This window comes from Anolis sagrei, chromosome 2, assembly GCF_037176765.1.
Source record: "Anolis sagrei isolate rAnoSag1 chromosome 2, rAnoSag1.mat, whole genome shotgun sequence".
Taxonomy (NCBI): Eukaryota; Metazoa; Chordata; class Lepidosauria; order Squamata; family Dactyloidae; genus Anolis; species Anolis sagrei.
Window position 1 is genome coordinate 84,135,979 of NC_090022.1, and position 12,884 is coordinate 84,148,862.

At 38.7% G+C, this 12,884-nt stretch overlaps 1 protein-coding gene across 2 annotated transcripts in view; it reads left to right on the top strand.

The window, feature by feature from the left end:
- GLRA1 (glycine receptor alpha 1) overlaps positions 1–12,884 on the top strand; it is a 102,384-nt gene that overhangs the window by 46,679 nt on the left and 42,821 nt on the right. For both annotated transcript variants that reach the window (XM_060765493.2, XM_060765494.2), the window contains exon 3: positions 2,037–2,104. In XM_060765493.2, coding sequence (XP_060621476.1) covers positions 2,037–2,104 — 68 coding nt within the window. The remainder of the gene's footprint in view (positions 1–2,036; positions 2,105–12,884) is intronic.

The window sequence follows — 12,884 nt, forward strand, 5'->3', positions numbered from 1 at the left end:
CAGCAAGTATGCTAAAATTAGGCTAAAATTGGATATTGTCCTGTAGTATTGGTCAGACATTATTGGTTGCCATTTCTTTTACTGGATTGAAGAAATAGCAGTCTGGAGTTTATGATCTGTATTTTTGTGGGAGGAGATTAAAGAAACATCAGTTTGAATTTGAACATAAAAAGTGTCCAGTGCAATCCCTGAGTGAAGACAGGATGTAGATTTTGCAACAGTAAAATGTAAAGCAGATCAAGTATTTATATTGCCTGGTATGTGATTCCTCTTCCTCTCAATACACTCTCTTCTGCTTGCATATTTGTAAATAAATGGCTGCTGCAATGCAAGAATGTGTCCAGTTCTATCTCTCATATCCCAAGGAAGTTAAACTGTAGTGCTGCCTGTGACCTTCTCTCACTATTGAATATAATGACACAGTACAATCCTGTTATCCATAGATTTGATATCTACGGTTTGAGTTACCCACACTCCAACATATATCCCCTGAAAATGTTTGTGGGCATCTTTAGGACCTTCTGTGCAATTTTATGGTATACTTCTGGCCCAAGTGTAGTCAATAAATAAAGTGTGCTTTTATCCATGGTTTCAGATATCCATTGGAATCCTGGAATGTATTGATTTCAGTGGAATTTAACCTGAAATTAAAGTTTGCTTAGAATTGCACCTAAAGTTAAGTGCAAAGATAGACAGTGACTTTAAGGAGCCCACACTACTCCTTCCATGTTCTTGTGAAGAAATCTCAAGATTTTAACAAGTAAAGTGATCTGAAACAGAAAAAGCAAGTAATGGCCTGCCTGTATGAACCAGCCCTCTGGTTCTATGCAGGAATCCTAATGGGATTCGGCATGTCTAGACAGCCAGTTACAGCTGTTTCTTGGCAAGACCTTTGAAGCTGGATGGAGCTCCCTTTGCCCTTTTCCCCTTCATGTTCAGTCAGCCAGATCTAGTCCTGAATATAGATGGATACATTATCCTTAGTGAATGTTACAGTCTGCTGCTGCTGCTATTCAGAAAGATTTATTTATATTGGGAATAGGTTCACTGGCTTGTTTAATCCTGTAATCTTTTCAAGGGAGAGCTGTAAGTAATAACAGGTATTAAAAGAAAGGTGAAGAAGAGTAATCCCCCGAGTGGTCCGTTTCTGATTGTTTCACTGTATGCTCTTAGAGACCCAGGTCTCTATCAGTAATCCTCTTGGAATCTTCCCCTGATGCTTCCCAGATTCAGTTCCCTTTGTCACTTAATTATTGTAAAGGGCCAGCTGAGCTTTCTGTTCAATTTTTCTCCAAAGCACTTTCAAGAGTTTTGTAATCTACCATTTTAGAGCTAAAGGTCTTTAGGTGATGTAACCTCATGGAATCTTACCTGGTTCCCTCAACAGTATTCCTGTTATCTAAAGAGGTTATTTGTCACTCTGTAAACTGTGCTCCCTCACTGATTTAATCTGACAAAAGAGAACAAACCCTGATGAATGGCACAGAACATAGACCACAACAAATAAAATAGATATCCTTAATTGTTGCATTTTTGGTTATATATCTTCAGTAGCCCTTCCATGTTCACTGAGGGTGCATCTACCCTGTAGGAATAGTTGCATTTTCACCCCACTTTATCTCCCATGACTCAATGCTGTGGAATCATGGGAGCTATAGTCTTATAAGGTCTTTAACCTAATATTCAAGAACTATGTGAAAAGGTATTGTGTCAACAATTTCACAGATATTTTGTCAATTCTGTTTAAGTTTGAGCCCAAATGCAAAGCAATACATCTGACAGTTAGAAGAGGGTAAGAGCAGGAAAATGTGATCTACTCAAATGTAATCACTATTGACATAAAACATATTCGGGGTAACCATGTTGGCCATCCAGTAAAATAAAAAAATAATGACACAGATAATATTTGAACGATAGAAAACATTCAGGATTTAGCATTTCAATTGAACTTCAGGAAAAGCAATTGGTGCACCAGTCAACTACTTTTGCCAGCTCAATTGCTAAGACTTCCAATCCTATCCTTGCTTGTTTTGCAGGTCCTCCAGTGAATGTCAGCTGCAATATTTTCATCAACAGCTTTGGATCTATTGCAGAAACTACAATGGTAAGTAGAAAAGAAAATTCAATCTAATACCTGTGCAAGGCTTATTAAATCTAAAAGATCTAAAAGAAAATGTGTCATATCATTTCCATGTACTACAGAAAGTCAGTCTCCCTGTTCCAGATCCCTTTTTATTTTTGTCTTGCCAGTGAATTGCAGACACAGCAAGTATCAATGTTTAAAGAAAGCATAAAGTTTTCTATTGGATGTGGGAATGATGGTGCTCACCAACAAGCATGGAAAAAATAAACTGTTCCTTAGTTACTTTGGAAGCTTTTTATTTGAGATTGGAAATGCTCATTTTTGAAAAATCATAACTTAGAAATGGTCTAGGGCTATACTAGCTGGGAGATTCTGGGAGTATAATACAGTGAGCCCTCAGTATCTGCTGAGCTTTGGTTCCAGGACCCCTGCAGATACCACCATCCATGAATGCTCAAGTTCCATTATATACTATACAGTAAAATTGGGTCTCTTATATGAAATGGCAAAATCAAGCTTTGTTTTAGAAATTAAAAAACATGTTTTCAAACCATGGATGTTTGAACAGGCAGAATCCATGGATACAGAGGACCGATTGTGCAAAGAAAAACTCTCTAAGCTAATAACATCATTGTTCTTTATTAACCAAAAACAGAAAAAAATAGAAAGCTCAAAGTTTCAATAAATATAACAGGTTAGGGTTTTCTAAGTATAATCAAGACACTCATATTATTTGCACCATATCTCTCACTGATTGTACAGAACACACTGATAAGCAACTCCAACAGGACCTTGGCTTGCCAGAGGGACACAATTGCTCTCATGTCATCAATTTATTAGTGTCTGTAAATGATGTGTACATTGCAGTGGGAAGTACTATGCCATTTCTCTTTTCAACCTTCCAAAGAAATTAAACTGCTTCTCATTTCTTGTCATGTCTGAGAGGAAGATGTAGACAAGTGTCAATACCAATAGGTTCATGAAGATGAAATACACTCAGTGCTCATATATTTGTCAGGGTTAGGGGCACAGGACGCCCACAAAAGTGAGGAAACTGATTTTTTTAAAAAAGCTACTATTTTTTTTCACCTGAGAGAACATATCTGAAGGAATCCCTGGGTTCTCAAGCACAACTCTGTGGTTAACTTCCAGTGAAAATCGACTATATAATCATACTGGAAGACATAGAGACTCCTAGAAAGAACATTGGAATCAAAACCACAGACCACCTATTCCAATGCAGTCTGCGCCCTGCCACATGTACAATGGAAGACCTTCTTATAGCAACACCAGAGGCACTTCAAGTGGCCAGCTAGTGATCAAAGGACATTTAATATAATGCCAAGTTTTTAAACTTTGTGTTTTTTTAAAAAAATACATTACAACTGTACCCTTGGTCCGCTCCTGATACAATAAATAAAATCAAGTCAATCAATAATAAAACCACAAAAGTCAAACTCACAAATGCGAAGGGCAAATTGTAGTTGTTATTCTTGAAGGAGCTTTCTCCTACATTAATATGGTGTTTCAATTAGAATCATTTTTTCATTATACGATAGAGATGGTCAGTTTTACTAATGGCAATTGATATAAAAATGTTTGCTGAAAATCAGTTTCAGAAGAGCTATTTCAGAATTAAAATACAATTGTACTTCCATGATGTTTTGGGGTAGGTTTGAATGGAAGGCTATCACCCTGTGCTCTTGATTTTCTGAACAAATATCGCCAGCCAAGCCAGGTGACTGCACACTGTAGTTGTTGGGATTACTGAGAATACCACTCCCCTTGAGACAAAATTTACATAGTTATTACTATTCCAGCTTTTATCTAGTGAGATCATTAAAATGCCAGTATTAGGATTTTAGTTCACACATAAGACATTAATGTTGACATTTAAAGGCACTAGAGGCCGACTTTCCAGCACACAGATCAGTGACGATCATTATGTCAATATGCATAGATCTAATGAGTTCACACACACACGCACAATCCAATGGGAGAATAATAGTTGCTGGAAGGAGTACAAAGACCATCAATAAAGGAGAGGCATTATCAGGAGATTTAGAGGAACAGGAACTCTGGGAAGGAAATTTGCATCCATCAAAAATTAGTGAGAGTAAGAGGGGAAATTAGGAAGATGTCAGAGACATTGGTGTTTCCAGAAGATGGTTGCTGGTGATAAAATGTGCTCAGTTCACAAAATACGATGCAGCAAGGTGGAAAAGAGTATCATCCTATGGAAAATAGAGGTAGAAAGAAGTCATTTTGGAATGAAATGTCAAGGACAAAAATATCCTAAAGAGATAATACTGAAAGATCTTAATGTCATACTCTCAGTTGGTGTATGTAGCATTACTAGGCATTTATGGTTGTCCCAAAGGATTAAGTAAAGTAATTCAATGTATTGTCCAGAACATGGCCATATAGCCCGGAAAAACCTACAACAACCCATAAAGTAATTCAGTCTGTAGTACAATCATAGATTAGCAAACAGGATCACATCACCAAGAACGGAAGGAAGGAAGGAAGGAAGGAAGGAAGGAAGGAAGGAAGGAAGGAAAGAAGGAAGGAAGGAAGGAAAGAAGGAAGGAGAACTAGATAACAATCATCATCATCATCATCATCGTCATCATATTCAATTACTTATTAATCGCCCTCCATCCAAGAATGCTCTAGGAGATTTATAGCTAATTTGTAAAAGATAAAATACATACATACAGAAATTAAAAATTAACAGAGATCAAATGCTCTAGTAAAAAGCCAGGTCTTAAGTGCTAGAGTAAAAGGCCCTAAGTCACACATCAAAATCACAGTTCTTAAGGTTTGAGGTGAGGAAACAACAACAACAGCAGCAGCAGCAGCAGCAGCAGCAGCAACAGCAACAGCAACAGCAACAGCAACAGCAACAGCAACAGCAACAGCAACAGCAACAATAACAATATTCCTGACCTCACGATAGTGTTAAAAAGCAAATTATGGATTATTGATGATGCAATCCCAGGCGACAGCAGAATTGAAGAGAAACAAGTGGAAAAGCTGACACGATATGAGGATTTAAAGATTGAACTACAAAGACTCTGACACAAACCAGTAAAGTTGGCCATACTAGGTGCAGTGCCTAAAGACCTTGGCCTACACTTAAACGCAATCGGTGCTGACAAAATTACTATCTGCCAGCTGCAAAAGGCCACCTTACTGGGATCTGCACGCATTATTCGCTGATACATCACACAGTCCTAGACACTTGGGAAGGGTCTGACGTGTGATCCAATACAACAGCCAGCGGAGTGATCTTGTCTGCTGTGGGCTCATCTTGTTGTGCTTCAAATAATAATCAAACTTCATTTGTGTACCGCCCTATCTCCCTGAAGGTATTTGGGGCAGTTTCCAACATATAAGGCAAATATTCAATTGCCAGAAGGAAAACCATACAGAAAAATTACTGTTGGGACTCAGCCTGTGATTGAACCTAAACCTGTGCTTGAACCTGTGAATGTGTTTCAGTCTCCTGGTGTTTATTTATTTATAGTATTTATTGTCTGTCCTTCTCACCCAACCGGGGACTCAGGACGGATTACAATGTACACATACATGGCAAACATTCAATGCCATAAACACACAGCACATATAGACAGACAGTCAGAGGCTATTTAACATTCCAGTTTTCTGGCCACCAGGGGAGTTGTTGCTTCACCGTCCATCTGCAACACTGATGAAGTTCTTTCCGCATTCCCCACATGCTTTTGCTGGAGATTTTTTATGGCCTCATAAATTTGTTAAATTAGCCTCCCCACATATAGGTGGTACCTAAATTTCCTACTTGACTGTGTTTTGGGTTGCAAAGGTCGACAACAAGCTACACAAATTGGTCAGAAGCTCACTCTAACCTGGGCTGGCTTTGAACTCATGACCTTTTGGTCAGTATTGATCTTAATGTAGCTGACACCCAGCCAGCTGTGCCACAGTCCCAGTGCTTCTGTGTCTGATGTGGGTAATGAGTAGGGAAATCAGTCCCCTGTTGCTTCTGATGTGGGGGATGCTGGGACCGACTCTAAGGTGCAAGATGGAGACACTTTGGTCAAGGAGTTTCATGCAGACACTGACAGAGAGGCTTCGGTGCAAAGGGCAGATTCTCATGAGAATGTTTCTGTCAGGCCTTGGGAGAAAGGTTTACTCTCTCCGCCTGTGAGCTCTCCAAATTCTGTTTTGGAAAACAGTCTGACACCTGGTAAAGTTAATGAGGAGTCAGATAAGCACAGTCGGCAGCTGGAAATTAGCCAGAATTGACAAGAGGCCCAACGTTTACATAGATCCAAAAGAATTCATGAGTTAAGGTCAAAGACTGGAGGAAAACGAAACCGGTTTTTGGGATTTAAGGTTTGCCTTTAGGAAATCTTGTCAAATCAGCCATCGCCTGGAAACCAAGTATAAGCCTCGTGGAATTCCTGCTCAAGTGGTTTCGTCTCCATGGATTTTTCTAGCCTTTCAAGGTGACTAGCAGCTTCTGGTCTGTTCTTGCTTCTTGTTTGATTCTTGTCTGGATGATCATTGCCTTGGATTGTATTCTCATGCCTTTTGGAAATTGCTTTTGATTGCTACGTTTGGACACTGTTATATCTTGCTGTCTTTGAATGCCTTGTTGCTTTCTGGAATCTTATCTATCTTTACAAGCATTTATTTCTACTGGCTTTTTTACAAAGCCTTAATAAAAAGGATTGTTCCTTCACTCAACGTGGGATGTGTTTATAGTCAGAGGGGCTATTTCCTGTTCTGGAGTGCAACAATTGCTTTATGACAAAGTCATAAAATAGGGTTGTCAGTTCTTAGCCAACCTAACCCCCCAAATACACCTGGATTTTGCCTTTCACAATCTAGGAATAGCCAAGAGTACCCCGCACTCCCTCCATCTTCTGCTGCTATATCAGCTGAAATCCTTTCTGAACAGTAAGCATTTGATAATCATCATTTGCACCTATATAACATCACATGCTGTACTTCAAAGGTGTTAAACATACATTTGGTGGAAAATGTATTTCTTAATGTCCAGCTGACTCTAATTAGCTCTAATTACTCTAATTACCAGCAACAGAATCTATTTTCTGTTAAAATGCTGCCATTGATTTTATCCCTGTTTGTCTGGATATGAGCTTGAATGGAGCCCACCTCAAGGTCTTCTGTTATAGCTCACTAGTTTATCTTAAATAGGAGTGTGCATCTTGATTCTGGGCTAAACAGAGAAAAAAATAATGCCCATGGCATTCTCACGATTTTAATACATTTTCTTCCCATAGCTGCCAATCAACATTTCAATGCATATTGCCAAATATCTGCATTCAGTTATTCTTTAATAAGTGCAAGCAGTTCCATGGGAGATTATCTATTCTATTAAACATTTATGTGTATTGTTGTTTAAAACCTCGAAGGGTAACTTTAGCATACATCTAGTAGAAAAGACACTACAAACAACCTACAAAGAGGCAAATGGTCTTTGATGTGAAACTAAACATAATTACATCGTTATTTTTGTTATTTGCAACTTGTGTCTGGTGTTGTAATTTGGACAGGGAGAAAATAATTTGGATCAAGGATGGGACTTAGGGTAGTCCTCCTTCATGGTAACCAAGGCTCTGCAATAACAGGGGTGCTGATACTTGTTAGAATAATTTGCCTTCATAATTAACAAATCCAGTCCATATTCTGATAGCTCTAAAGGTAGAATTAATGCAGTTTGACACCATTGTTCATTACCATGGAATCATGGGAGCTTTAGTTTTAAAAGGTTTTTGCCTTTTCTTGCAAAGAGCACTAGTGCCTCACCAAACTACAACTCCCAGGAATCCACAGCATTGAACTGTGGCAATTAAAGTGGTACCAAGCCTCATTAATTGTACAGTGTAGATGTAACCTAAGACATTTTCCTCCTGATAGGAAAGCCAGTATTTCTGATTTTTTTATTGTAAGGCATATGCTTTACACAATTATTGCTGGATACCCACTTTTCTAAACAGAGAATAGAATTGTTTTGTACTTTACAGAAAATTTGGGGTGATGGCTAGAACAACAATGGATGAAAACTCATGAAAAATCGAAGGGAATATGGGTTAGAAGAATCAATTTTAGAAATTACTCTGTACTTTTCGCTGTAGTGGTGGCAGCAAAGAGGTCCTTCCAACCTAAATAACCATTGACAGTCTCCAATCTGCTATTTCGATGGAAGGTAATGGAGCACATAATGGTATTCCTAGAGGGTATCAATTGACTGCTCCTTGTCAGTCTGATTTCCAGCTCATATTTGGGAATGAAAGGGAGGAAAAGTCTTTAGGTTTGTTAAGTTTATATCTATGGTATCATTTTGCATCCTCCTTTGAGATAGGGGCTGAGATATCTTTCGGGTTCTTCCTGGAGTAGAAAGCAGCCCTTCTGAAATTATTTTGTCCCATGGCCTTTGTTGTGAATTGCTGTAGGTTGAGTCCCATGTTTGGAACTGAGGGCCCTTCTACACAGCTGAATAAAATCCCACATTTTCTGCTTTGAGCTGGAATATATGGCAGTGTGGACTCTGTTCACCCAGTGCAAAACAAATAATGTGGGATTTTGTACAGCTATGTGGAATGGGCCTTAGTCTCTCTCGGGTCTCTTTGTGTGTATCTCTGTCACCTTGTGGCATCCTGAGGCTTTTATAATTTCTCCTCAGAAGCACTCAAAGCTTTTGCATTCCACCTCAACTGATCATCTCATTCAGCCATTGTCTCCCCTGATCCTGTTGCTCCTCTGTGAAGATGACCAAAATAAATGTAACTTAATCCAAAACCTCCTTAACTCTTAACTCTTACTGGAGGAGAGACTATCCCCTTGGCTTTGTTGCCCAGATTATGGGAGACCCCATTATCACAACACTTGGCCTAATTCATGTGGGACCAGAGTTCCTTGAAACCTCCTCTTTCTATGAGCACCTGCTTAGATTTATTTATTTATTATTTATTTGATGCACTTATTAACCGCCATTCTCAGCCCTTACGGGCGACTCATGGCGGTGTACAGTACACATAAAAAGACAGTTACAAAGGCCAGTATCAACAACATATAACTATACGACAAATACAAACTACATAAAAATCCGCTTCGTCTCTTAGTAGAATCATAGCCAGTCTCATCTTCCTTATACCATTCCAGTTCTCATTACCGTAATGTTGTTGCTTAGCACTTAATTAAATGCCCTCTCGAACAGCCAGGTCTTAAGGCTTAGATGTCTTATTCAGTTTCAGAGGCTGAGTTATGCTGTCCACTGCTCTCTGATATACAGTAGTTGACCATGTTTTTTGAGGCAATGCTTCAGTTTTGAAATAGCCCATGCGACGTGACCATTGCCACCCACATTTTGAAGACAGGCCAAAATTTCCAGGTCTTATAGACTTTCAGTTGTTAAGGAGAACCCTTTTGTCTACTATTCTTTTACTATTTTTCTGTTTCTATGCTCTTTTTTATTATATTGATTATTTTCAATGGTGAGATTTTTGTTCAATTTATTCCCCATACTTCCTCACAAGAGCTGATGGTTATGGTAAGCTTATCTGAACTTCATTGATGGAAAGGTGGGATCAAAATGTCTTAAATAAAATTTGTTAATAATGTCATTAAACCCCCTACTTTTAGAAATAATGGATACAAAATGTTAAAAGGCTATTCAACTAATTACTGCTTTCTGATACTTGAGAATCAGAAACAAGACTTATAAATGTGAATGCTTAAAATAAAGCTCAGGAGCTGGTATTTGGAGTACTCTTTCTATACTGCCCCTTTGTATCTCTATGATCTATATATAATTTCATCTATTTAAAGGGATTTCACATACCATCCATCTCACTTCAAAGCATTAAATCAAATGTAACCTTATAAGAAACTGAATTGCAACCAAAGCAGCTAGAGAGAGTAAATTAAAGGGAAGAACAACATAGACTTGAGTTTCTTTACTGAAAACATTTCAATATCAAAGAGGTAATAACATTATGTTCACACAACTTTTCCAAGTACTGAAAAATACTAGATACATGGAATACATGTGAGTATGTGACTTAAGGGAGAGGGAATACTTGCCTTTCTCCTCCCGAAAATACTACCTGGGTACTGTTCCATTATCTGGGTGAAAGCCAAAGGGGGCGCTAGACAGAAAAGGATAGTCCATGTTATGGGTGGGGTGTTGAAGGAGGAAACCGTTTCCCCCATTTTCATAGTTTATTCCCCTCCTCACTTCCCATTTTGTAAACGAGGATTGTTTCCAGGATGGTGACATGGATGGGGGGGGGGGGACAGGAAAATAGGTGGAAATTGTTTTACTCCTTCAAACCCCCCTCCTCTCATTGTTTTGTTTCCGCCTGGATAATAGAACAGTCCTATTACTTCTTGCGCAAGTATCTGTTGCATATATAAGGTTTTAGTATTAAATTCCATAATTATTTTGTCACTATTTCAGGAAGTGGGGCTGTGACTAAAAGACTGTGGGTTATGCCAGCACTCAAAAGCAGGCCAGTGATATGGGCAGTTGAACTGCCATGGGACAGCCTTATAGAGTAATATAGTGTTATTGTTCTGTCTCCTGATGTCGGGAAACATATGGATGCAGCTGTGAAGCTGACTACAACAAAAGAGCAGTTAAATAAACAGGAGGCCAGCAAAGGGAGTAGGGAGGAACAGTATAAGCTGAAGGTGGAATGATGTATTCTAAACACCAAGTCTTAACAATGAGGAACAATAAAGAAGGAAATTCAATATAAATTTGAAACAAGATCTATATGTTTTGAGACGCCTTGTGCCCAGAAATGCCATATCAATGTATTGTTGAAGCCTTTCATGGCCGGAATCACTGGGTTGTTGTAGGTTTTTTCGGGCTATATGGCCATGTTCTAGAGGCATTCTCTCCTGACGTTTTGCCTGCATCTATGGCAAGCATCCTCAGAGGTAGTCAGGATGCTTGCCATAGAGCTCACTACCTCTGAGGATGCTTGTCATAGATGCAGGCAAAATGTCAGGAGAGAATGCCTCTAGAACATGGCTAGAATTGATATGCCAGAACCCAATGGCATATCAATTCTGTGAAATTTTTGGCTTTTAAAATGTGCAGTTCTAAAGCACATCTGTAGAGTTCAAAATTCAAGTAATGGAAAAGGATTTTCTTTTTTAAAGAAAACAGCTGATGTAAATGTATCTGATAATCTGCAAAGTCAACAATCCACCTCCTCTGGAACTTAATTAAATATTAGCAATTTCTCCTATTGCTGACAATGATAATCCCTGCAGGTCCCATTGGTGCTCTGCTATTTAGAGTGCTCATCATTATTTCCAAGATATCGGAAACCAATCTAAACCATGCTTTATCAACATTTTCCTTCTGGGGGAATTCTTGAAATAGATTTCAGTTATCAGAGGACCCTCATTTTTTTAAAAAAAAAATGTATATTCTATAGCTAAAATTCAATCCCAATCTCTCATGGAATCCTTAATCACTTTTCATGGAACCTGAGGGTTCCAGGCAATCCTGATTCAAAAACCCTGTTTTAGACAATAAAGACCATTTTCTTGCTGTTTCTCAGAAAAGCTATAATTGCTAAAATAATGCCAATAAAGCCACAAAATACTCAGAACATTATTGAGTACTGATTGTTCATTTGAGTTCTCCGCCTTCTTCTAAAACAAAAAAAATTCTCATGTAACATAAAATCTGTTTAAACCCGTGATGTTGTCTCTGTCCTGCATTAAGTTCTGTCAAATCCCCAAATTTGGAGATTTTTTTCTCTCTGTTCATAGCCTTTGAAAATGACTGAATGTGCCACTGAGGATCAAAGCATGTGTGCATACCCACAAGGAAATGCCTTCATGCTTTGATGCACCACATGCCACGAGCGCAAAATATGCTCACCTACCAATATATCTTCTCCTATAAACACACACACACCAAGAAAAAAAATCCTTTTGATGCCCTTGACAGCATTTATGCATTTGTGAAGGAGTAGGGGCTGGACGAAAGTTACAGGAGACATATTTCTCTTTTTTAATATTTACAGACATATAGACAAAGCTAAATGAAAGCACAACTGAAATATGTTAAAAGGCTACTATCCCTAGACCAAGTTTCCAAGAACAAAGCTAGCACCCAAGAATAGGCTTGTGCATTTCGGCTGAACCTCAATCCATTTCTGCTTCTCAAATTTGGGGGAGGGGCATGATTCTGTTTTTGTGCACCTCCCACTAACGGGTGGATTCACAGCCTAAAAATGCAGCTAGATCCAGTCCATTGGCAGCAATGTGGGGCCTTTCAGTGACTCCCCTTTCTGTCATTTTCAAGGCTAGCAGGATGAAAATGATCACACTTAAAGGACATATCTACCACTGCTGGCCCACCAAGTTTCATAATGTTTGGGTCATCCCCTGATTTTTAGAATTTTTTTTCTTAAAATAATATTTCAAAAACATTCCCAAAAAGGTATCCCCCACTGGTCCCACCCTTAAAATTCTCCAGAAGTGGCAGCATTCCTTCCTACCAAATGTCAAAATTGCACTTCCAAAAAAGCCAGATGATGATGATGATGATGATATTATTATTATTAGTCAGGTTCAGAAAGTCCTGAACCTGACTCAGCACAAAGAAGATGGCTTTGAAAGGCAGCAGATCACAGAAGCTGTCTTCATAGACCTGTCAGCAGCTTATGATACTGTGAACCACCGCCTCCTCCTGAGAAAAATGTATAATATCACAAAGGACTACCACCTCACCCACCTCATAGGAAACAAAACAGGAACTTTTTGT